This window comes from Periplaneta americana, chromosome 9, assembly GCF_040183065.1.
Source record: "Periplaneta americana isolate PAMFEO1 chromosome 9, P.americana_PAMFEO1_priV1, whole genome shotgun sequence".
NCBI lineage: Eukaryota > Metazoa > Arthropoda > Insecta > Blattodea > Blattidae > Periplaneta > Periplaneta americana.
This window is the reverse complement of record NC_091125.1, coordinates 143,999,875-144,025,224: the sequence shown is the minus strand read 5'-3', so window position 1 is coordinate 144,025,224 and position 25,350 is coordinate 143,999,875. Positions and strand designations below refer to the sequence as shown.

Genomic DNA, 25,350 nt, shown 5'->3' with positions numbered 1-25,350 from the left:
GGTTGCAACAAGTCGCCATTATGCATTTTGTGTTACTTCAAAATGAACGACGTGATTGATAATCCCGCCGACTGTGAGGTGAGGAGTGTGATTCGATTTTTGAATGCCCGACATTTGAAACCTGCAGAAATTTACCGGCAATTGAAAGAAGTGTATGGTGATACTGTAATGAATGAAAGAAATGTGAGAAAATGATGCGAAATGTTCAACAATGGGCGAACAAATGTCCACGATGAAACTCGACCCAGATGCCCATCACTCATCACAGAAGACCCGAAGACTAAAGTGAACGACAGAATCTTGCAAGACAGGCGCACATCATTCGACGAATTGCATATTGCCTTTCCTGATATTTCTCATTCTTTGCTTGGTGAAATTGTGTCGCAACATCTTGGCTACCACAAAATCTGTGCACGATGGGTTCCACGGCAACTGAGTGACCAACACAGAGAATGGCCTCAGCATTGACATTCTTGATGCGATATCACACAGATGGAGACGTCTTTCTTGATCAAATTGTGACTGGTGATGAGACCTGGGTGTCTCACACCCCAGAGACGTCTTTCTTGATCAAATTGTGACTGGTGATGAGACCTGGGTGTCTCACACCCCAGAGACCAAGCGCCAATCACGTCAGTGGCATCATCCCTCATCACCCAAGAAACCGAGAAAATTCAAACAGACTCTCTCAACACAAAAAGTCATGGCTACTGTCTTTTGGGATCGCAAAGGTGTTCTTTTGCTGGATTTCATGCCAAAAGGCACTACGATCAATGCAAATCGTTATTGTGAGACTTTACGAAAACTACGGCGAGCCATCCAAAACAAGAGGCGAGGAATGCTTTCGAGAGGAGTTGTGCTTCTTCACGACAACGCCCGCCCGCACACTGCTGCTTCAACTCGAGAATTGCTGGATCAATTCGGTTGGGAAATCTTTGATCATCCGCCCTATAGTCCAGACCTTGCTCCTAGCGATTTTCACCTTTTCACTAAGCTGAAAGACTTTCTGGGTGGTACGCGTTTTGGAAGTGATGAAGAGTTGAAGAAGACAGTGAACACCTGGCTTAATGAACTGGCGGCAGAGGAGTATAACACGGGAATTCTAAAGCTAGTGAACAGATACGACAAATGTTTAAATGTAGGTGGTGATTATGTAGAGAAGTAAAGGAAGCTTCAGTTATGTAACAGACTTTGTTTTTTCAAATAATTTTTTTTTTATTATTATAACAAAACGGTCGTTATTTCCTGGATCCCCCTCATATATTGACTACACCCCCACCTCTGGCTACTAGCAACAGGCATCTATAATGAACACCAATCAAAATACCCCTCATTTCTTGTGAAAAACAACAACTGAAGAGACTACAGTGGACTCTAGTGGACGTTATGTTGTCAGCAAACAGCTGGATACATTAAGATTGATTGATTCTTGTCGCATTTAAACACACTTAAATGCGACAGGCTCATGTCAGTAGGTTTACTGGCACGTGTAGGAACTTTTGCAGAACAAAATTCTGGCACACTGGCAACGCTGATTTTAAGCACACTTAAATGCGACAGGCTCATGTCAGTAGGTTTACTGGCATGTATAAGAACTCCTGCGGGACAAAATTCTGGCACACCGGCGACACTGATATAACCTTTGCAGTTGCAAGCCTCATTAAATAAACCATTATTTGAAATTTCTCTGTTCCTACAGCACATAAAAGTTTCATTCGAGAGATAGATAATATATATAAACAAGAAGATATTAGAGATATGTTAAAGAGGTTCAAATTATCGAGCGCTACTTCATCTTCATAGTTGCGATGTTGGCTACACTGCTCTTCACGCAAATCAAGCTTTCAGGTATAACTCCCTGTAAAGTTTATTTGAATAATTTCGAGGGAAAAATTGTTCTGGGGCCAGGTACCGGGACCTTTGGTTTAACGTACCTACGCTCTACCAACGTTAGTACGTTAAACCAAAGGTCCCGGGTTCGATACCTGGCCCCGGAACAATTTTTCCCTCGAAATTATTCAAATCAACTTTACAGGGAGTTATACCTGAAAGCTTGATTTTCATAATACACGTCACTGTTCGTAAACAGAAAACCACAATTTAAGTCACACAGAGTTAGTGTGCACTCAACGTTGGTTGCTTGACGGCTGTCAGCCCACTTTGAGGTCTGTGGATATAGAGGGAAAATTTGGATCGGTGTCTGGTAGAGTTCCCGGGTAGCTCAGTTGGTAGAGCGTTGGTATGTTAAACCAAAGATCCCGGGTTCGATACCTGGCCCCGGAACAATTATTCACTGCTCTTCACGTCACATGGCCGCCCGCTATTTAAAATTGTCATAAAGTTACGAAAACGTTTAGTATTTTTTACGCTATTATTTATTACAATAATTATGAACTGATGAATGTACATTAGCATATTCAGTACTAAAAATTGTACATATTTCAAAACTTTATTTTTAAATATCTATATGAAAGTTACTAAATTTCAATATGGAAAAAAATGTTTGTGCAGTACAGTATGTCTTTACATAACATATAAACGTATTTTCCAATTATTCGGCAAAATCAGTTAACCAGCACTGGCTTTCTCCCACAGTTGCCAGATACAAGGAATTCTACTGTATCGGGAACTATAATGTTGCTATGTATACCAAGCATAAAACCTTGAAACATATTCTACTGAATTAATAGGTGGTAACTTATTTTTTTAGTTGACCACTGAATCGTAATTAACCTTATCATTATTAAAGAAAATGGATGAATTGTCAAGGCTCTTCATGAAGCCAGAACAATAACAGTATAGGTCTTGCAAGCAGGAAATACCGACAAAGAATGTGAATCAAACAATGCGATAAGGAAGAGCGGGTGAAGGAAAGGTCACGAGATAACTTGAATGATATTCAACAGTACAGTCGCAAGGGAAAGGACATCGATAGAATCAGTCTTGCATTGTGATAGTTACATTACGACTTTAGTTTATTCCACTGCATGTGAATATGCGTCTTGTATCGCATGGTATCATCATGGATAAATATATAATAGGATGCGAAACTGCAGTCAGCACCATCTGGCATTGGGGATCTGAAATAAGGTGATCAGCGCCCAACGTCGTAGGTGGTGAACTACATGTTGGGTACATTACCCAGAGTTCTCTATTTATCCGTTCGAGATATTGCTGTACAGGAGAGTCGAGGAGACGAGATGGCAGACTGAAACTTGCTAATAAGTGAACATAAAGTGATATATATGTGTATAAGCAGTGTATGTTAAACAGTGATGTTTATGGACGTTGTAAAAATAGTGTTGAATGTATTGTAAAGTAATAGTAATATAATAAATTGAACTATCTAAGTAGTTCTTGCAGACTTTTCCATTGCGCTGTACAATAAATACCCAAAGAATACAATCTCGGTTAGTGTAAAATAGATCGTCTCTTTTATCTTCCTGTTGGCTCCGGTAAGAATTTTTAGTAGAAGATGCTGTGAGGAATAAAACTGTAAATGTTTTATTTAAAATTGGGTTAGTTTTGAATATCGAGGAGGGTGGGAGGGAATACTTTCTGCACAGTTTAACATTTTCGTCACCAGGTGCACTGCTAAATGCATGGAGTAATTACTCTTTTCGCTACTTGGTGCGCTGCTAGATGTAATAATGCCCCTCCCCCCAACAGGTGGCAGCAAGGTAAATTTCTACAACAGCGCCTCTAGTATGTGTTACGGGAAACTCAGTAAGTTTCGCATCCTATTATATATTCATCCATGGTATTATTATTTCATTTGTAAACATATTTTGCGCGTTTAATTAGCTTCGAATTTTTCTCTTGCTACGTTCTTTATTTCCACAGCGATGTCCTCATTTGTTCATCTTCTTGGAAGAGACAGTACTTCCATTGGCCCACACCTCTCGCGCCCCTTGGCGTGCCTACATACACGTCACAACAGACAGCAACGCCACCATTGCTTTTCAGTAATCATTCCTTGCGCGAGCTATAACATCAAGAAAGAGCACTGTTGTCGTCACAGTACAGACATGTAACCATCAAGGAAGCTACGAGAAAAAATCAGCCTGTCTTTCTTGATCAACCCTCGTATAAAGCTATACTGAGAAACTCAACATGGATACGAGTTATACAGCAGTTGAAACATAAATAAACGAAAATTAAGATTGGTACCGGTACTTAGATAAACAAATGCAGGATACAGAATTGGAATACGGGGAAAAGGTGTTGAGATGTATAGCGAAGTAACAGCCGCCAACAGTTGGATTGCAAACAAGAAAGGACTTTCGACTAGTGAATAGATATCTAGCCTGAAAATGACAGTAAATTTAGCAGCTGTTCGTTCCGTTCCCGGCAGATCTCTCAATGGTACCCGGTGCAGACATGGCTGGCCGGAGATTGAAACTTTAGCACACGTCTCGGGATTCTGTGAACAGGGATTGCTTTTGAGGAACTCTAGACATCATCTTGTAAGATCCAAAATTGCTGCCGCATTAAGAAATAAGGGCTGGATAGTAGAAGAAGAAATCTCCTGTCTAGCTGAAAATGGGTCGAGACGAGTAGATATTTTAGCGTACAATGCTGACACTAAACAGGGCATCATTGTGGACCCCACGATACGTTTTGAAGTAGAATGTCATCAGTCAGCCGAGGTCCACCTTGAGAAGAAGTCGATCTATGAGCCTACAGTCAACTATTTCAAGCTGAAATATGCCTTAATTCACGTTGAGGTATTCGGCTTGCTCATAGGTGCTCGAGGGGCTATACCAAGTTTTTTCGAAGAATTTCGATGGCAGTTTGTTCTGCCAACATATCTGAGGGATGACATTGTGATAATTGTGTTAAAAAAATCCTGCCAAATCCTAATTAATCACATGGTGCCACATTAATAGCAATTGTAATGTTTCACGCCCTTTTCTTTGTTTCCCTTCTTCAAAATTTAATATCTATGTTTACATATGTATAATAATTTTTTGAGGATATACTGAATCCGTAAGGGCTACCCTCAATGGGGGGCAGTTCACTATTATTATTATTATAAACAGAATGAGTGCCAAAATAAACTAATAACAGTTCAGAGCTCATATAATTGACAGGGCACTCAGTGGTTCGAACCCTGGTGCCGGAGCGAATTTTTCTCCTCTAATAACCATTGAATATTTTCTCAATCTAAATCATTTTGAGGATGAGTATACAAGAAATTAGAAACTGATATTCAAAGTAAAAAGCATTATTCCATTACAGCTCAATTTCAATAATTTAATTATATACGTAATTGCTGTAGTTTTGTTTCAGAAAGAAAATTTTAGGGCAGTAATTAAAAGAAAAGCTCAAAACATAAACAAAATGACCTTACAATACAAAATCAGTTTAACAAGAAGTCACAAATTTGTTTAAGGATTATTAAATCCATCTTGAATCTTGCGTACACTACTTTTAACACTTAAATATAAATGATTGATTAAATGGCAAACTTACTAGTGTTAATTATATAAGCATGTGTGGCTTACAGCTGTTTCGGTGTATACTGTACACCATCATCAGAGCCTACTCTGATGGTGTACAGTATATGTGATTATATAATTAAAATATTGGAGTGCAAGAGGTCAAATGACTTTATTGTCAAATGCCTGGCATTAGAAAACAACAACATAATTAACACTAGTAAGTTTGCCATTTAATCAATCATTTCGATTATTAAACAAACACATTCTTCCAATCATACTTTAAAATAAACACTTTTATTCCAAAAATGTTTGTGTAATTTCTTTTAGAATACATAAATTATTGTAACATTTTCACAAAATATATGTGATGACTTGTGCAATAATTATGTGACATGTTAGAATATTATTTCATAAAAATTGTATCACACAGTAAGGTACACATCTAAATTGTATATACATTACTTCACAATGAAACATCTCCAGTAACTTTACCATTATTCCAAAAATGATTGTATAATTTCTTTTAGAATACATAAATTATTGTAACATTTTCACATATGTGATGACTTGTGCAATAATTGGTGACATTTTAGAATATTATTTCATAAAAATTGTATCACACAGTAAGGTACACAATGTAAATTGCATATACATTACTTCACAATGAAACATCTCCAGTAACTTTACCATTATTCCAAAAATGTTTGTGTAATTTCTTTTAGAATACATAAATTATTGTAACATTTTCATAATTGACTTGTGCAATAATTATGTGACATTTTAGAATATTATTTCATAGAAATTGTATCACACAGTACGGTACACAATCTAAATTACATAATTATACATTACTTCACAATGAAACATCTCCAGTAACTTTACCATTATTCCAAAAATGTTTGTGTAATTTCTTTTAGAATACATAAATTATTGTAACATTTTCATAATTGACTTGTGCAATAATTATGTGACATTTTAGAATATTATTTCATAGAAATTGTATCACACAGTAAGGTACACAATCTAAATTACATAATTATACATTACAATGAAACATCTCCAGCAACTTTACCATTATTCCAAAAATGTTTGTGTAATTTCTTTTAGAATACATAAATTATTGTAACATTTTCATAATTGACTTGTACAATAATTATGTGACATTTTAGAATATTATTTCATAAAAATTGTATCACACAGTAAGGTACACAATGTAAATTGCATATACATACTTCACAATGAAACATCTCCAGTAACTTTACCATTATTCCAAAAATGTTTGTGTAATTTCTTTTAGAATACATAAATTATTGTAACATTTTCATAATTGACTTGTACAATAATTATGTGACATTTTAGAATATTATTTCATAAAAATTGTATCACACAGTAAGGTACACAATGTAAATTGCATATACATTACTTCACAATGAAACATCTCCAGTAACTTTACCATTATTCCAAAAATGTTTGTGTAATTTCTTTTAGAATACATAAATTATTGTAACATTTTCATAATTGACTTGTGCAATAATTATGTGACATTTTAGAATATTATTTCATAGAAATTGTATCACACAGTAAGGTACACAATCTAAATTGCATATACATTACTTCACAATGAAACATCTGCAGTAACTTTACCAAACAGTTAACCAACAATCCATTCACATTACAATGTAGGATATATAGGCAGATGATACAACTGGTTAGAATTAGAATCTAAAATAATGACATACTTCATTAATAATCCTGTATAACTGCATAAAAAGGTTTCAATCTTCAAGATCGTAATGAAAATAAAGTAGTTTAAGTGCCACCTGTTTTTCCATGACAATATGTAGAGCTCAAATAAATAATTACTGTGTTTCATTCATATGCCACATTGATTAAAATGCCAGAAAAGGATCTGGGGATTCCTATGAATTATGATACAAGGCACATGTGCATGAAAAGTATAGAATTAAAATGATTAAAAATGGGTTTTAATAATTCCTGTTACATTTACCTCGTCCGCAATAGATATAGTTCTAATAAAATCTTAGATTTCCTCTCCTCTTAATATTTTTATTTTTTTTATCAGATTGACATTTTTTTACAACACTATTCTGTGTTTCATTTATATGTCATATTGATTAAAAAGCCAAAAAAAGGATCTGGATATACTTACGAATTTTGATACAAGACATCACAAAGGTGAAGAAAACAAGGTAGGTTTAAATATCTGAAAGGAACAGATGGGGAATATAGGGAATTGAAAGACATGGAATGCTCTCGAAACCAATACAAATGCACACAATTCTATAAAAAGTATTTAAAAAGTGATACTGTTATCTACAGAAAAAAGTATAACATAACTTAAAATGCAGAAACTCCACCATATTTACTCGATTATAACATGCACCCATGCCAAATATACACAGAAGGACAATTTTTGTGTTTGTCTATGCATTATATTCTATCGTATTTATATCTCCAGAATCTGAAATCTGTCTTAGCTACCGTAGGTACTATCTTAAGCAGTGATCATCAACTCATTGCCCTGCCGCCCACTGCAGTCCTGTGGACAGAGCTCAGACGAAAAAGATTGTCAGAGGTTTGTAGAAGTAGCTCATTTTTATGATAATTCTTTCTCATATTGATCAAATTAAAACTTAAAGTGATGTAAATGTCTAATGCTGGTAGGTCTTTTTACGTGTATAAAACCAATTGATTGATAGGTTAGGGATGAAATTAAAGCTGAATATTGCATTTTAGGTTTATACTTTTTTCTTTCATTTTGGTATGTTATAAAATATAATATAACTTAACTTTAGATAATGTATTTACACATTTACACACGTGTGCTTCATTGCAAAATATGTTAGAAAAAGTTCCAAACAGGACAATTGAAAACCCATCCATTTACAGGTACTATTGAACTCTGAATAATTTCAAGGAAAAATTGTTCTGGGACCAGGTATCGATACCGGGACCCTTCGCTTAGCGCGCGAACGCTCTCCCGACTGAGCTACCCCAGGAACTATACAAGACACCGTCACAATTTTTCCTTTGTATCCATATGACTCAAATGAGCTGACAAGACGCCAGAACTCAACTATGAGTGCACACAAATACTGTGTGACTTAAATTGTGGCTTTCTGTTAACGTACCTCCAGTAACGAATGTATTATATAAATCTGGCTTTCAGGTAGTAGCTCCCTGTAAAGCAGATTTGAATAATTTCAAGGAAAAATTGTTCCTGAGTGTACATTCGTTACTGGAGGTACGTTAATAGAAAGCCACAATTTAAGTCACACAGTATTGTGTGCACTCATAGTTGAGTTCTGGCGTCTTGTCAGCTCATTTGAGTCGTGTGGATACAAAGGAAAAATTGTGACGGTGTCGTATATAGTTCCTGGGGTAGCTCAGTCGGAAGAGCGTTCACGCGCTAAGCGAAGGGTCCCGGGATCGATACCCGGACCTGGAACAATTTTTCCTTGAAATTATTCAAACCTGCTTTACAGGGAGCTACTACCTGAAAGCCAGATTTGTATACTATTGAACTCTGTTACAGTTAATTGTACTCCATCTTTCATTAAATGATATTTACGTAGTAGGTATTTAAAATGAAACAGACTGAAATGAAGATAAATATCATAAATCCTTCAATAACTGTCTATTTTTAACCTAATGCGTAGTACAAGATGTGTATAACCTAATGTAATTTCTTGTACTACGCATTAGGTTAAAAATAGACAGTTATTGAAGGATTTATGATATTTATCTTCATTTACATGTTAACTTGTCGGACCAACATGCCTTTTAAATTTTATCAAATGAATTAATTAACCATTAGTGAAAATATTTACTGATTTCCTGTAGGCCTAATGCTATTTTACGGAATTTTTTTGCCCCTTTCTTGCAATATTATACTCTATGATCTGGGCAATGCATGAACTGGAGAAACTTCGTAGAGTGTAGTCAGATGAATTACATCTGTGATTAAATTTACTTATTTTCATAACTGCAATTGCATCCCCACCGCTACAGTACCTACTGATAGTTCGTTGCCCTCTCCATGCTGCCCGCATAGTCAATCCTTGTCCTGGCGTCATTCTGTTTCATAATGACGGACGCAAAGGAAATGCAGCACTTCTTTTGAATATAAAATTCACTTCAATTTTTCGAAGGCAGTGATTTTACCAAAAAATATTAATATTATAATAGAGTAAATATGGTAGGTATACAACGATATCTTGATGAGGCAACAGAGGCAATTAGCTTGAAATGCAGTAACTGTTCAGAAATGTATGAGTGAGAGAGAGAGAGGTGTACACAAGTTTTAAAACTTTAAATGCTGTAAATCCATGGGCAATGGCATGAAGAAACTATTATCTAAAGCAGTACGGTATGTAACTTGAAATGCAGCAACTTTTTTTGTAAATGCTCAAAAGACAAAATGAACACTATCATGGAATGTAGAGAAATAGTTTTACTCGTATGAAAAACGTTTTATAATATAAAATTTATAATTTAATAACAAATGAAAGCTCTGGAAAAATAATAATAGTTATTTATGGTACTTGTGAGTTAAGTGCATCTTTATTGCACGAGTGGAAAGATTTATGCACGAGGCGTCAGCCGAGTGCTTAAATTACACGAGTGCAATAAAGATCACGCTCACAAGTGCCATACGTAATTTTACCCATGACCATAACCAAAAATTCTGTTTTATAAAAGAAAATATGTTGAAAATAAGTCCTCATAAAATCATAAATCATGGCATGGATTTTAGAATCGATACGTGTACTAGGTAGGTAGGAGGCCATGATTAGTGAAGAATGGTATCCAAGGCGTTGGATAAATAACAAATTATAATTAATTATATAATTTTTTCATTTTAAACGTGTATTTTCATCTTTTTGAAGTTTCAGGGATTATTTAGAAGTGTTCACAGGACTAATGTGATTAAAATAATTTCACATTTTACTTCTGTAAATTTAAGAGGAATATTAAAACGTAATTAATCATCGTGTCTGTTTAGCTCAGTTGATTAACGCGTGTTATAAAATCCTATAAACCCAACTTCCGCAGGTTCAAGTCTCTCGCCTCCCAAAAGGTAAATTATTACAAATTAAAAAAAAAAATACATATTATATATGGATGCAATGCACAAATTACGACGTAGTAGATAGAGAAAAGAGAAGGAGATTGAGTGTATGTATATTTAAGAAATGGTAATAAAGAAGTAGAGGTAGTGACATCTATTATTTCATAAAAATTGTATCGCTGCAAGCACTGCAGATAAATGATGACAAACGAGCTAAATATGTACCTTGTCTTCCATACCTCAGTGAAAAATATGGAATTTCGCTTTACAAGTGGGATGTTGGAGGCTTACTATTTGGAGCGAGGGGTTGTTTACCAAAATTTACATGTAATATCCTTAAATCCTTTAAAATACCCTTTTATGAGGTTCAGAAGATTGTAATGGAAATTCTGAAGGCCTCTCTTCAAATTTTACACTATCATCTATATGTTAACACGTAAATTTTGCATTTTGCTCGTTTCATTTCCCTTTATCTTTTATATTTTGTTAATTCCGGATCCCAGTGGTCAACCTCATTTGAGGACAGATGATTTGAAATCTTAGTAGTGAGTAATAGTTGAATGGAAAAGTATATGTGTGTGCCCGGGTACTAGGAAAATACTAATGAACTGTGAGATAAAGTTCAAACTGTGAGGTAAAGTCTTTATCTCACTAGTGGAATAAAGTAATGTTGAATAAAAGCCTACTTTACAAACGCAAAAGTATTTAGTAAAGGCATGTTTTTCGTTATGGTCATGGATAAAAATACTAATAAGCACATCATTCCAACAATAAAAGCATAAAATCAATTAGAAGATAAAATTATGCATCTGAAAAGAAATTAAATGTAATGTTATGCTGACTAGAAGTACGTATGTCACATGACTTTAAAAAAAAAGGAAGAGAGGAAGAAATGTACGCAAAAAAATAAACAATAAACATGTCTAATCTGAAGATCTTTTATAATTTCACACATAAAGTCTCCAAATCTTCGATGGAAATTGCAGTATTTGGTACAAATTAGCTATATTTTTATTTCTTAAATCATGTTGATCAAATAAGAGATAAAATTCTATCATAAGATGATATACAGTATATTATGAAAATGCACATAGTGCTTTGTAAAGAGACTACTGAACACACAAATGAAGTACAATAAAATATCTAATGAAGGAACATTATTTTAGTCTCGGAAAAATTATTATGTCAAATTACATACAATTTTTTCCCTTTACACTCTTCTATATTAAAACAGCACTAGAATATCTGGAATAAAAAAAAATGGGCAAGTTTCGTTGTACCATTTACATTTTTATTTATCCAAATAGAAGTGTGTGAATTTATGTATAAGTTCAATACGTGAAAGATCTGTATTAATTCGATAATATTCTAATCACAAATTTAGGTTTCCAAAGCGTTTGTCACATGATACAAATGGTATATCAGAAAAATCTTCCATTTGGGTAAATAAAATACCTATCACAAGAAAAGGAACCATTAAGCATAAACTTCATAAGAAGTATCAAACAAGCAAATACATATAACAAGGTTTCAGAACCAATATACAAATTTTTAAACCTTTCGTTCTTTTATTTAAAAACATTAATCTAAATAAATTAAAATAAACACAGGTTGCAGCAGAATAAAATAATGCAGTAAGAATGGATGCATTGACTGAAAAATACGACAGTCAAATACACACATCAAAATTGTCTAAGGAACAGATTATTGTAGTAATAAAATTCTTTCCAAACCCAAATAAGTACTAAGCACTGGGCACACATAAGTGAGTTATTAATTTACTTTAACTTACAGTGAAGATCCAAAAAACAACTCTTGGATTAGTAATAGAAGAGGGATATCATCCTCAGAGTGGACCAATGCCATAAAGATGTCCACAAACATCGCAGCAGTACAGTTGGTGCCAGATCATTCCTTTCAAGATCAAAACTGTCGCATCCAGGATGCAGCAAAGTAGAAACCCTTGGGCATGTTTTGGGTTATTGCCCTAAAGGATAACTACTGAGGAACAATCACCACCATAAAGTGAGAAGCTCCATCACAACCACTCTTCGGAAGGCAAAGTGGGAGGTTTACGAACACGTGCACTGCTTGGCTGAGAATGGGTCAACAAGAAGAGCACACATTATAGCCATCGATCGCCGGACTCAAAGAAGCCTCATTCTTGACCCCACTGTCCGTTTTGAGAAGGATGATCAACAAGCCAATAACGTTAATGACGAAAAGAAGTCTATTTACAACCCATGTATTCCTCACTTCAGTGAGAGATACAAAATGAATATTAACACATGGGATGTGAAAGGACTTCTTTTTGGCGCTAGGGGAACTTCATTTAAGTTAACCAAAACCATTCTTTCTCTTAAATTTTCTAATGAGGACATTAACAAAATTTGTCTAATGGTATTGAGAGATTCATTATCCATTTTACACAATCACTTGTATAATACTATGTAATTTTTTTTACTTCATTTCATTACTCTTCAATGTATTTTCATCTCATGTTTCTCCGAAATCAAATTGTACTTTATTTTTAAATTTATCATTGTTCCGTATTCTCTCCGCAATCATATTGTATTTTTAATTTAACCTATGCTTTGTATTCTGGATCCTAGTGGTCAGCCGTAGATTTCGGCCAGATGTCCCAAATTGTGGAATTTATGCATCAGATATCACAGCAACCAATGTTTTGTTTCATTTACATTGGAATTTCTTATTTTAGTGTGTCAGATAGGGTGATTAGTTCATTTGTAACGGAGAATTTGGGTAACTGCAACAGTGTAAAACATTAAAAAATAGTAGAAATGAATGCTCAATACCATCATTTAAGCTGCGATGACATGTTTAGAGCAATTGGTATAATTGAAAACGGTGGAACACAAGCTGATGCAGCGAGAGCTCTGAATACTGGAAGAGGTGTAATATCCAGAATGTGGAGTCGATATCGTGAATTTGGTAGTCCAGAACAATAACATCCAGGTAAAGAGAGAGTAACAACTGCAGCACAAGACAGATTTCTGTGCCTAGGAGCCTTAAGAGAAAGGACTTCAACTGCAAGCATGTTAAGAAGTGCTTTGCAGAATGTTGGGAATGTGATTGTATCAACCCAGATCATTAGGAACAGATTGCATGAGAGAGGTCTTAATGCCCGTCGCCCATTGAGGTGTCCAATAATTTGACGTGGAAATCGAGAACCTCGTGTTTTGTAATGTCAGCAACATAAGGATTGGACAGATGATCAATGGGGTCAGGTTCTCTCTACTGATGAATCACACTTCGGTCTACATCCAGATTCCAGAAGAATACGCATATGGAGACAACCAGGTCAAGCAGAAAAACTGTGATATGTACAGGAGGTTCTATCATGATATGGGGAGGAATAATGGCACGCAGGAAGGCTGACCTCGTTTTAGTTGAAGGAACACTAGGAGCAAATCATTACATTCAAGAGATACTGCAGCCTGTAGTCTTTCCCATCACTGAAAAAATTGGTCCTGAATTCCTTCTAATGCACAACAATGCCACTGCACATGTTGCCAGAACAACAACACAATGGTTGGGAAGACACAATATTTAACATACATCTTGATTACACAACTTTTAACACTGTATCACTTCGGAATATGTATGATAAGACTTTGTGTTAAATTCTAAAGTACCCTGTTTACATGTTTCGACCTATTTATGGGTCATCTTCAGAACTGGTCGTTGTTGGCCTTGGTGCCTCTTGTTGTTTCCTGTGAGGATGCGTTCGTAGTGTAGAGTCAAAGAGTGTATGTGTTTTGAAATTGAGTTGTCTGTTGAGAATATCGTTGGGGTGTGTTTTCGTGTGTCTGTATATTTCAAACATATTACAAAGAACACATCACAGCCATAACAAAATTACAAAACACCTCCAAATATGCAGAACACATCACAAATGCCAACCACACCTACAGAGACATCAACACAGACATGGAAATACTGCACATCCAACCAAAAAGCCAGAAACTCAACACACTAGAACAATATGAGGCAAACGAGGCAAGATGTCAGACATGGACGATTTAAAATCAGAAATTTCAAAATTGGTAGGATTTTTCGGTGAATCTGGAATGACACGGATTCGAATCATAAACATGTTACAACATGATCCCAGTATTAAGAAGAGAACCAGTTTCAAAGATGATATCTTTAACACAGTAACTACGGCGTTGGATGAAGGACATCTGGTCCGAATTGGGAGAAAGTATTTTCTGCCAGAACCTTGGCTACCATAGGTACCAGTATTCAGATGCCCATTATGTGGGAGCAGCTTGAAAGGGATCAGACCAAGACAAGTTCTTGATGAAGTCGGGCCATCCAAAATGGACGAAGGTCCAAATGAGTGAAGAGAGTCCAGTCATATTGAGTTTTTTTTTTCTCCAGTTATTTCTTCTTGTGCAGAGTTCTATGTATGTTATGCTTTTTAAGAATCGTTAATCCTGCAGTTGGTAAAATGTAAATCAAAAGGACAAAACATCTTCTTGTGGAAAGTTCATATGAAATATACAGACACACGAAAATACACGCCAACGATATTCTCAACACACAACTCAATTTCAAAACACATACACTCTTTGACTCTACACTACGAATGCACCCACACAGGAAACAACAAGAGGTGCCAAGACCAACAACGACCAGTTCTGAAGATGACCCATGAATAGGTCGAAACATGTAAACAAGATACGTTAAAATTTAACACAAGAAAGTCTTATTATACATATTCCGAAACAATATTTAAGTTCTAGGGTGGTCTGTTCAGTCCCCAGATCTTAATCCAATTGAGAATTTGTGGAATAACCTTCAAAAAGGCTTCTAGAGAACATTGAAAACATTGAGATTCTCGATCAGCTGTTCGCACGTCTCCAAATTCACTGGCAGAATATTGGTCAAGATGAAATTTTCATCTCATATCTTCAATGCCAAAAGTTTTGTATGAAGTTGAGAAAAACAGCAATATTGTAAAGATTTCAAACCACTGAGATTTAAAACTTTAATCTTTTCATTCTGAGAAGCACTGCTTTTGCTTCAGTAGTAAAGTCTCATTTTACAAACCTATGGATCAACAATTGGCTCTCTTCTGACAAAGGAAAAATTTTACAGTCTGTACAAAAGAAACCAAATGACCTGAAAATGTACAAAAACTTGCCCAGACATGTTCAAACATTTTTAACAAGAGCCAGAACAGGTCACATTGTCACTCAATTGTACCTACATCGATTTCACATTTCTGATAATCCTACTTGTCTGTGGTGTAATAACCATGATGAAGATCTGGAACACATTCTTCTATACTGTCCATCCATAAACCACAAAAGAAGTAAATTAAAATCATCAGTACTAGTTGCAGAAGACACAGCCCTGCAGTATATATTGACTACACCCCAATTCTGGCTACTAGCAACAGGCATCTATAATGAACACCAATCAAAATACCCCTCATTTCTCGTGAAAAACAACAACTGAATAGACTACACTGGACTATAGTGGACTTTATGTTGTCAGCAAACAGCTGGATACATTAAGAAGATTGATTTGATTCATCCTGAGAACATGTCATGCATGTTCTTTTAAACATTACTACACACTTTCATACTGTGTAGAATGTTTTTCTATATATAAAAAATACACAATAACACTTGCATGTCATATAGTATGTTTCTTCATTGAGAATTAAATAAAAAATACTGTGTTCTTTAGACAATTTTGATGTGTGTATAAGAGATCCATTCTACCCATACATTACTGATCTCGAAATTTCAATTTTCTTTTGGGAGTCACATTACAGAATACAAAAAATTTGTTTTTGATAGAACCTACAGAGACTTTCAAAGATCTCAAACCATTATTTAGAAACCATAAAAACTTCAACTGTTTCAATGTTTCTATTTATTTATTTACAGAAGATAGAATTTTCGACTGCAACAATCAAGTAGTCAATTTCCCCTCTCTACTAATCTTCAGGTACATTTCAACTTCAAAAAAAGGGTTTATCCTCTAAAAATCGTTGCATGATTTCATTGTGCAATGCCATAAAAAAATGTGAAATAATTGCTCTGAATGTTGTAAAACAATCAAAATGTTTTCAAGCTCGGCAAATAGTACCAAGTGACAACTTGAATATTACAATAAATATCCCTGTATTTATGACGTTTTGAAAATCCGTAAAATTCTAACTTACACTTCGGAATAACACTATTTTGGATTTTCAGTTCATAATTATTAATACTGAGCAAAATGTATTTAATTGAGCAAAATTTTGTACTAAAAAAAAAACAAATCATACTATGTAGTAAAGCACGAACAGTTATGTTAAGTACATTCGACAACTGCATATATGCGAATACTCTGAGCAAATTCATCAACAATTCACCGTCCATGAAGCGGCATTGAAGTTGCCATCCTTTGTAGAGGACGCAGTGAATGAATGGGTTAAGAAGAAAAATAATAATCCCTCGGAGAGTCATTAAAAAAGGGTTATACATCTTGATTACACAACTTTTAACACTATCACTTCGGAATATGTATGATAACACTTTCTTGTGTTAAATTCTAACGTACCTTGTTTACATGTTTCAACCTATTATGGGTCATCCTCAGAAGTGGTCGTTGCTGGTCTTGGCGCCTCTTATTTTCTTTCCTGTGAGGGTGTGTTCGTGTGGTGTAAAGTGGAGTCAAAGAGTGTGTGTGTTCTGAAATTGAGTTGTGTGTTGAGAATTTCTTTGGGGTGTGTTTTTGTGTGTCTGTATATTTCATATTGTTCTAGTGTGTTTAGTTTCTGGTTTTTTGGTTGGATGTGTAGTATTTCCATGTCTGTGTTGATGTCTCCGTAGGTGTGGTTAGTATTTGTGATGTGTTTTGTACAAAACACCTCCACATATGCAGAACACATCACAAATACTAACCATACCTACAGAGACATCAACACAGACATGGAAATACTACATATCCAACCAAAAAGCCAGAAACTAAACACACTAGAACAATATACAGACACACAAAAACACACCCCAAAGAAATTCTCAACACACAACTCAATTTCAGAACACACACACACTCTTTGACTCCACTTTACACCACACGAACACACCCTCACAGGAAACAAAACAAGAGGCGCCAAGACCAGCAACGACCACTTCTGAGGATGACCCATAATAGGTCGAAAGATGTAAACAAGGTATGTTAGAATTTAACACAAGAAAAGTCTTATCATACATATTTCGAAAAAAAGGTTCTACTGAAAACCAAAAATTGTAATCAAGGGTCTTAATGTAAAATACTGTACTTCATATTCCCTACACTTCGAAAGTGCTGAAATTTTCACATTACAGAGGTGGACAAATTATTAGCAAAATTGGAGACTTTTATTATATATTTTTACGAAGTATGATTCTTCAATTTAGACTACAGTTGACATCTTTGCGTATTTCCAAATTATTAGAAAAAATCGAAGATTTGTATTGTATATTTTTTTTTTTACAAAATTTCACTCTTCAATTTAGACTACAATTGATATTTTTGCATATTTACAAATTATTAGCAAAAGTGAAGATTTTTTTGTATATTTTTACAAAATTCGACTCTTCAATTTGGACTACAGGTGACATTTTGGATATTTCCAAATTATTAGCAAAACTGAAGATTTTTATTATATATTTTTACAAAAATTGACTCTTCACACTTTAGACTGCAGTTGACATTTTTGCATATTTACAAATTATTAGCAAAATTGAAGATTTTATTATATATTTTTTATAAAATTTGACTCTTCAATTTAGAATAGCCTACATTTGAATTTTTTCATATTTCTATCTACTGTAATGATAGAAATATGCAAAATTGTCAACTGTAGTCTAAATTGAAAAGTCAAATTTTGTAAACAGAATTATCATAAAAATCGTCAATTTTGTTAATAATTTGTCCACGTCTGTATTTGATTGTTAGATTTATTCAAAAACCATTAGACATAAATTGACAATTATTTTTAACGTTTTGCTTTCTGAAAGATTCATAAAATTATATACCAATTGTTTTAATGTGTTCATATAGCACTATGATAATATGTGTTCTTTTTGTTACAAAATTATGATGATTGAATATTAAGTTCAGACTGTGTGATGAAAAATAGAGATTCGCATGCTTCTACAACATTACTGAAAAAGAACATTGCGAAAGTAGCTACGAAAAAAATTAAAGGTGATTGAGTACCTGCTTCAATTTGGTCTTAGCATTTCAATGAAGGTGGCCAGTCTGACACACAAACCTATAACAGAGCAGTCATTTGACAATAGATCTTTAAGAAATGCACTGGAAGAAGAATCAATTTCAAGCACCCAAGAACTGTCTACAAGTAATTTCACTCCTAAACACCTACAAGAACTGACGAATGAAACTGAGATCATTCATCAAGACATCACAACAGTTAAAAATCTTCACGTTTGTCTCATAAATATGTCTTATATTAAATACTTATACACCTACTAAGCGCTTCTGCTGATTTTCCCTAAAAGTCAATAAGCGTCTCAGCTTATTTTCCCCAAAATCAGTTCTTTGTTATTCATTCTATGTAACTTTTGAGACGAAAATAAAATGAAAAATTTAGCAAGACGAAAATGAAAATAATTTATGGATTAAAACTTGTAAACACAAAGGTAAATACAATATTATTTACAGGAACAAAGTTTCTTATAAATCTAATACAATATTACTTACAGGAACAAAGTTTCTTATAAATCTAATACAATATTATTTTACAGGAACAAAGTTTCTTATAAATCTCATACAATATTCTTTACAGGAACAGTTTCTTATAAATCTAATACAATATTATTTACAGGAATAAAGTTTCTTATAAATCTAGAAAAAGACGAACAATATTGTAAAATATTAAAAAGGAGAAAAGCAGCAAAAATCTCTTAAGTGTTTGGCACAGGAAACAGAAGTAAGTTACAAGTCCGCTTGTCAAGCAATAAAATTACTTAAATTAAAGCCACACAGAATTCCGGTATTTCAAAAGTTAAATGAACAAGATCACAATAAGACGTTGCATTTTTGTAATTGAATTTTAGAGAAAGTAAATTGTGAGGAAATTGATCCGACATTAATTTATTTTTCTGATGAGGCCTATTTTCATTTAAATGGACACGTATCCTCACGAAATCCTCGGTATTAGAGTCAGGAGAAACCCAATCTTGTACCGTACTCGAAACACCTTTGTATGGTGAAAAAAAAATAGGCGTGTGGTGTGCAATGAAAGGACACACCATTATTGAGCATATTTCCCTCAGGGCACAATAGTAAGCGTTATGTGAATGAGATCTTGACCCATTTTTAGATGAATTGACTTATGGAGAACGTTCCTCAGTATATTTCCAACAAGACTCCACCACTGCTCATACTGCCGAAGAATCAATGAGAGAATTTTCGGAAGAAGAATTATCAGTGGCCCCCACGAATTCCAGATTTAAAACAGTACGATTTCTATCTATGGGGAGGGAGGCGGAAAACCCACAAACAATAAATGAGCTTAAAGATTATATAAGAGCTGAAATGGAGTCAATCAGTGAAGCAGAACTTCTTAAAGTAATTAACAATTTCATAAGAAGATGTCAACAGTGTCTAGCAGTTGGTGGGGGACATTTCCAACACCTACTTTGAGCTGGGTAAGTACAAATTCCTATACTACATGTTTCAGTGCTGGCAGACTGGGTAGCCGCTTGGCCGTAGATTAGTTCTTAGCTGCGGGTGATGGGAAAATTAAATCCACGCGGCTAAACAAAATAGTGAGCTCTGAAGAAGGCCCATACAAGGCCGAAACATGTTTAATACACATTCCGAAAATAGTGTCACTGTATTAAGACTCACATTACGCATTCATAAAAATGCTAAGAAGACAATAATATTAAAGACAGCTTTCAATAACTAGGGAATATAAGAACATCAAAACCATGTGAAACCGGAACATGTAACTATCTGTGTGAAATGAAAGTGAAGAAGAAAAGAGAAAAATATTCTATAAGGATTATTTTTATATACGAGGCGTGTTCTTAAAGTAAGTTCCAAAAGGGTGTAGAAAGTAAACGGGAAGATATTTACAAACTATTTTTGTTGCACTGTATTCCCCACACTTCAATTACTTCTCAACATAATCTCCACCATTATTGAGGCATTTATCGAGTCGTGGCACAAGTCTTTCTATCCCCTCATTGTAGAATTCGCCAGCCTGCGAACCATTCCCGCACATTTGTGGAAAATTCAAGGAAAGCGAAGAAATTGTGAACCTCCTGTCCTCATGAATTATTTCATCGACAGCACGCACCAAATCGTCATTGATCAAAGATGGCCGACCGGTACGCTGCTCATCATGCACAGAGACGCGGCCCTCGTTGAACTTCCTAACCCATCTCCTGACCATTCCATCACTAATGGCATCATCACCATACACCTCACAAAGTTGACGATGAATGTCAGCTGGTTTGATGTTTCTCGCATTCAAGAAATGGATAACAGAGCGCATCTCACAGTTGGCGTGGTGCTCGATCACTTTAAACATTTCAACTGATCACAACTAACCACATACACGGATTGAAGCTCTGAAACTGCATGCACAGCTTGCCTGAGGACTGAAGAAGAAAGCACGCATGCACAAAATAACGATTGCAGTGATGTGATGACTATAATTTGAAAACGGAACTTACTTTAAGAACACGCCTCGTAGTTAAGTCATAAAACGAAAAATCACTGCTCAAAATATACACACGAGCTGTGTGCCTATTGCTAAAAGAAATAATAAAGTTTTAAAAAAGTAATCAAATTTTATGTACTAATGCAGTGAACAAAATTGTCAGTGTAAGTATGAAATTTCCTGAAAGATTAATACATTCTTCTGCAAAAATCAGTCACCGGGAACAAACATATTTGTACATAAAACAAAAGATGATTTCTAAATCATCATGAAAGAATTACATAAATGTATATATTATATTAGGTACATAACAGGGCCAGTTCACTGTATAATGTTTATGTTATGTACTATACATACCAAAACTCCATATAACATATTTTATCCATGACCATAACAAAAAACATATGTTTACTGAATACTTTTGCGTTTGTAAGGCAAGCTTTTATTCAACATTACTTTATTCCACTTGTGAAATAAACTTTACCTCACAGTTAATACAGTAGCCTACTATAACACCTCTATACAATGATAATGGATTTCTGTTATTTCTTATTCAGATACAAAGAGAACACATTACAAATAAAGAAAGAATGTCACAACTGAAATTAAGTATTCCTCACAGTTCAAAACCTATTATAATGCCTCAATACAATGATGATGAATATCTGTTATTTCTTGTTCAGATATGCCATGATATCTGATTATATGAGGACTTATTTTCAACATATTTTCTTTTATAAAACAGAATTTTTTGTTATGGTCATAGACAGAGGTCTGCATTGGACGTTTTCGCTCGAGCACCAAGTAGTTCAGAGCATAATCCGATAGCAAGCGCACATGCATGATGGGTAAAATTGTCACGAGTGATAAATCCTCGAATGGTATAAAGGCGAGCGTTAGACATTCGTTCTTGTTACAGTGATGAACTGTGTAGTAACATCATAGATGTTTATCATTTCAAAACTTTGCAGTGTTTAACTAACCTCTCCACAGTACAATTACAAAACTTGCTTTAAAGTGTAATATAAATGTTGTAGGTAAATGTTTTTTTTTTCTTCCCCACACAGGAGTGATTTTGTTTTTGCCATATCTGATAGATGTTATTGGATGTAAATGTAATTATTATAAATGGAGAACGCAATCACGATAATGCAAGAAATATATCAAGTTTTCTAGTAATAATAATAATAATAATAATAATAATAATCTCTAATAATTAGTGTATCAATCTTTGCGTATGTAACAGTTGTGCAGCATGATTATTCGTTTTATTATATTTTCTGTGATGTTATCTCTGTACTAATATTGTTATTAATTTACTGCTATATAATAATATTTTGTAAAACGTTTCTACATTGTCGCAGTATATAGGCGGAGCACTATGTATTGACCTATCAAATTATATATGTGGTAAATCAAATATTGAATAATTATTAATTAGGAATAATAACTGTATATCGAAGTTTTTCATACTATTTTATTTATAACTTCATGTTACTGTTTTGGTACGTTCCATTAGACGTTTGTCATAAACGCAGAAAATAAAGCCTTATTTTTACCGTGTGAGCAAAACATATGTGTATATTATCTGTCGCCTTCCATGCAAGATAAGACATGTCGGTGAGATGGCCTTGTACTGTGCTTCTATTTATTACGAGCGTATCACGATTGATCTTATCTCGCTCGAGCGTGCGATATTCGATCGAGTCCAAGCGAGTGATTTAACGCCAATGCAGCCCTCTGGTCATAGATAAAATTATGTATGGTACTTGTGAGCGTGATCTTCATTGCACTCGTGTAATTTAAGCACGAGACTGACGCCACGTGCTTAAATCTTTCCACTCGCGCAATAAAGATGCACTTACCTCACAAGTACCATAAATAACTATTAATCTCTATTTATAAAACTATAATACTACAAAATATTTATAAAACTATAATGACTAAAAAATAACATACGTATAATGTCCTAAATCTAAATACAAAGACAAAAATGTTATCAAATGGAGTTTTTCTTATAATCCCAATTAGTCATTGTAAAGATTAAAAAACATCACTGACCCTGTGGAGGTAGTCTGTGTAGATTTATCAACAAAACTGGCATTTTCTGGCAAAATCTCATACTGTGTGCCTGCTGTGGCAAAATGAGATTTATCATTCAGAAGGGTTTCACTTTCTTTGTGTGAGGACTTTCTAGAGCTACCTCCATCACACATTACAGAACCAGACTCCACTTCAGCTGGAACAACAGATGCACTATCTGCTTCAACCCGTTCACCAATGTCTTTTACAAGCTGACTGTCTTTCATACCAGCTACGAGAGACAATTCTGCTTTTTCATCACGTTTCAATTCCATACCTTTCTGCAGTATAATATTCTGCATACTTTCCACCACTTCCTTCACTTTTTCCTCAGAATCTGCAATCGCTTCACATATCACATTATCAAACATGTTGGACGGAATACCAAGGTCCTGAACACACAGGTATAAGGGTAAGTAAAAGTTTTTGTACAATATTACTTTGGTCAATGACTGAGAGAATGGAACTTGGTTTTTAATACTTTGAATTGACATGCCTGGCATGGAAGGACCTTTGAAATCAGAGTCCGTACGAAAAATCTCATATTCTGGACGCTCTTGAATGTGCTCCAGATTCTGAACCACTTCAGCATTTCTGAGAGAGTTTATTCCTGGCCAAACCTGACTATCATTATCCACAATATTTGCGATGGAACATGCTGCAGACTGACAATGATCATCAGCTACTATTACGTCATTACTAGAACTAACAATCCGCAACAGACCATGAACATTTGACGTGTTTCCAATGTTAGAACTCAATGTATGCAACACATCATGATCAACTGCTACGTCTTTAATGCTAGAACTTACCACAGACACATCATTTTCGTGACTAGCAATAGCTGTATTTCCAAAAGCTGAAAGATATTCAGTCTTCGGAAGTATTTCTTCAATTTGAGATTCACAGAATTTACGTAAACTGCTCACCAACTGGTCAGCATCTTTAGGCTGGTTTACCACATCTTCTAAACTACTGCATCCAATTTTTTCTCCATCATTACTCTTACTCTTGCAGATGGCATCATCATCTGAATAATACACTTCATCTTCACAATCATTTTCTGTGGAGAAGTAAATGTGTATATAACATTATACGTGTATACAGTATAAATTTACATTTATATATAAACAACATGGATTTGAGGGAGGTGGGATATGATGATAGAGACTGGATTGGTCTTGCTCAGGATAGGGACCAATGGCGGGCTTATGTGAGGGCGGCAATGAACCTCCGGGTTCCTTAGGAGGAGAGGATGGTATTTTTTGGAGAAAAATGAGTAAATTTAAAAAAAAAAAAAATTCTTTAAAATACTCTGTGATATGTTGGAATGCATAACATAACATTTTGTCAGTATTTGTGCCCTTATCGGATGTTGAGTCGCCATTTTTAAACTTTCTGCGTTGTGGATTTTTAAATCACTCGCCCACTTTTATTGTTGTTTCCGGTAAATTAAATTTTCAAAAAAAAATTTTCTTTTCTTTAAAATACCCTTTGATATGTGTGGAATGCATTGCATATCATTTTGTGGGTACTTGTGCCCTTATCGGATGTTGAGATGTCATTTTTAAACTTCCTGCGCTATGGATTTTTAAACCACATGCCCGCTTTTATCGGTTTCCAGTAACTTAATTTTTTTTGCTACACTGCCAGACAAAAATTAACATAATTTCTTAACTATGAAAGATACATGCATGAAATTTAGAACACACATTCTTTAGACTATTAGGAAACTTTTCTCTGTAACAGAATTTTGTTAATTGATTTCATTTTAAAAATACGTCCGTTTGTTTGCAAGAAAGGAAATCAGAAAATTGTTACTAAATTTTAATTGTTTATTTTACAAACGTAGGGACTAATATCAAAATTCTGTTACAGACAGTTTGTAGAACATGCTTTTGCAAATGCATTGCAAAAAACTGTTTGAATCTATCTTTAAAAACGGTTTAGATGTATCGGTTTTAGTACAATCCTGCATTGGGTATATTTCTTTCAAATTTGGGTCCCCAAATAATTTTTTTTTTCAA

The 25,350-nt window shown here is 34.5% G+C and overlaps 1 protein-coding gene across 2 annotated transcripts in view; it reads right to left on the bottom strand.

Annotated features, from left to right (window-relative positions):
• Positions 1–5,719: 5,719 nt before the first annotated feature.
• LOC138706592 (uncharacterized) overlaps positions 5,720–25,350 on the bottom strand; it is a 56,650-nt gene continuing 37,019 nt past the window's right edge. For both annotated transcript variants that reach the window (XM_069836086.1, XM_069836087.1), the window contains exon 5: positions 5,720–24,386. In XM_069836086.1, coding sequence (XP_069692187.1) covers positions 23,269–24,386 — 1,118 coding nt within the window. In that variant the 3' untranslated portion in view covers positions 5,720–23,268. The remainder of the gene's footprint in view (positions 24,387–25,350) is intronic.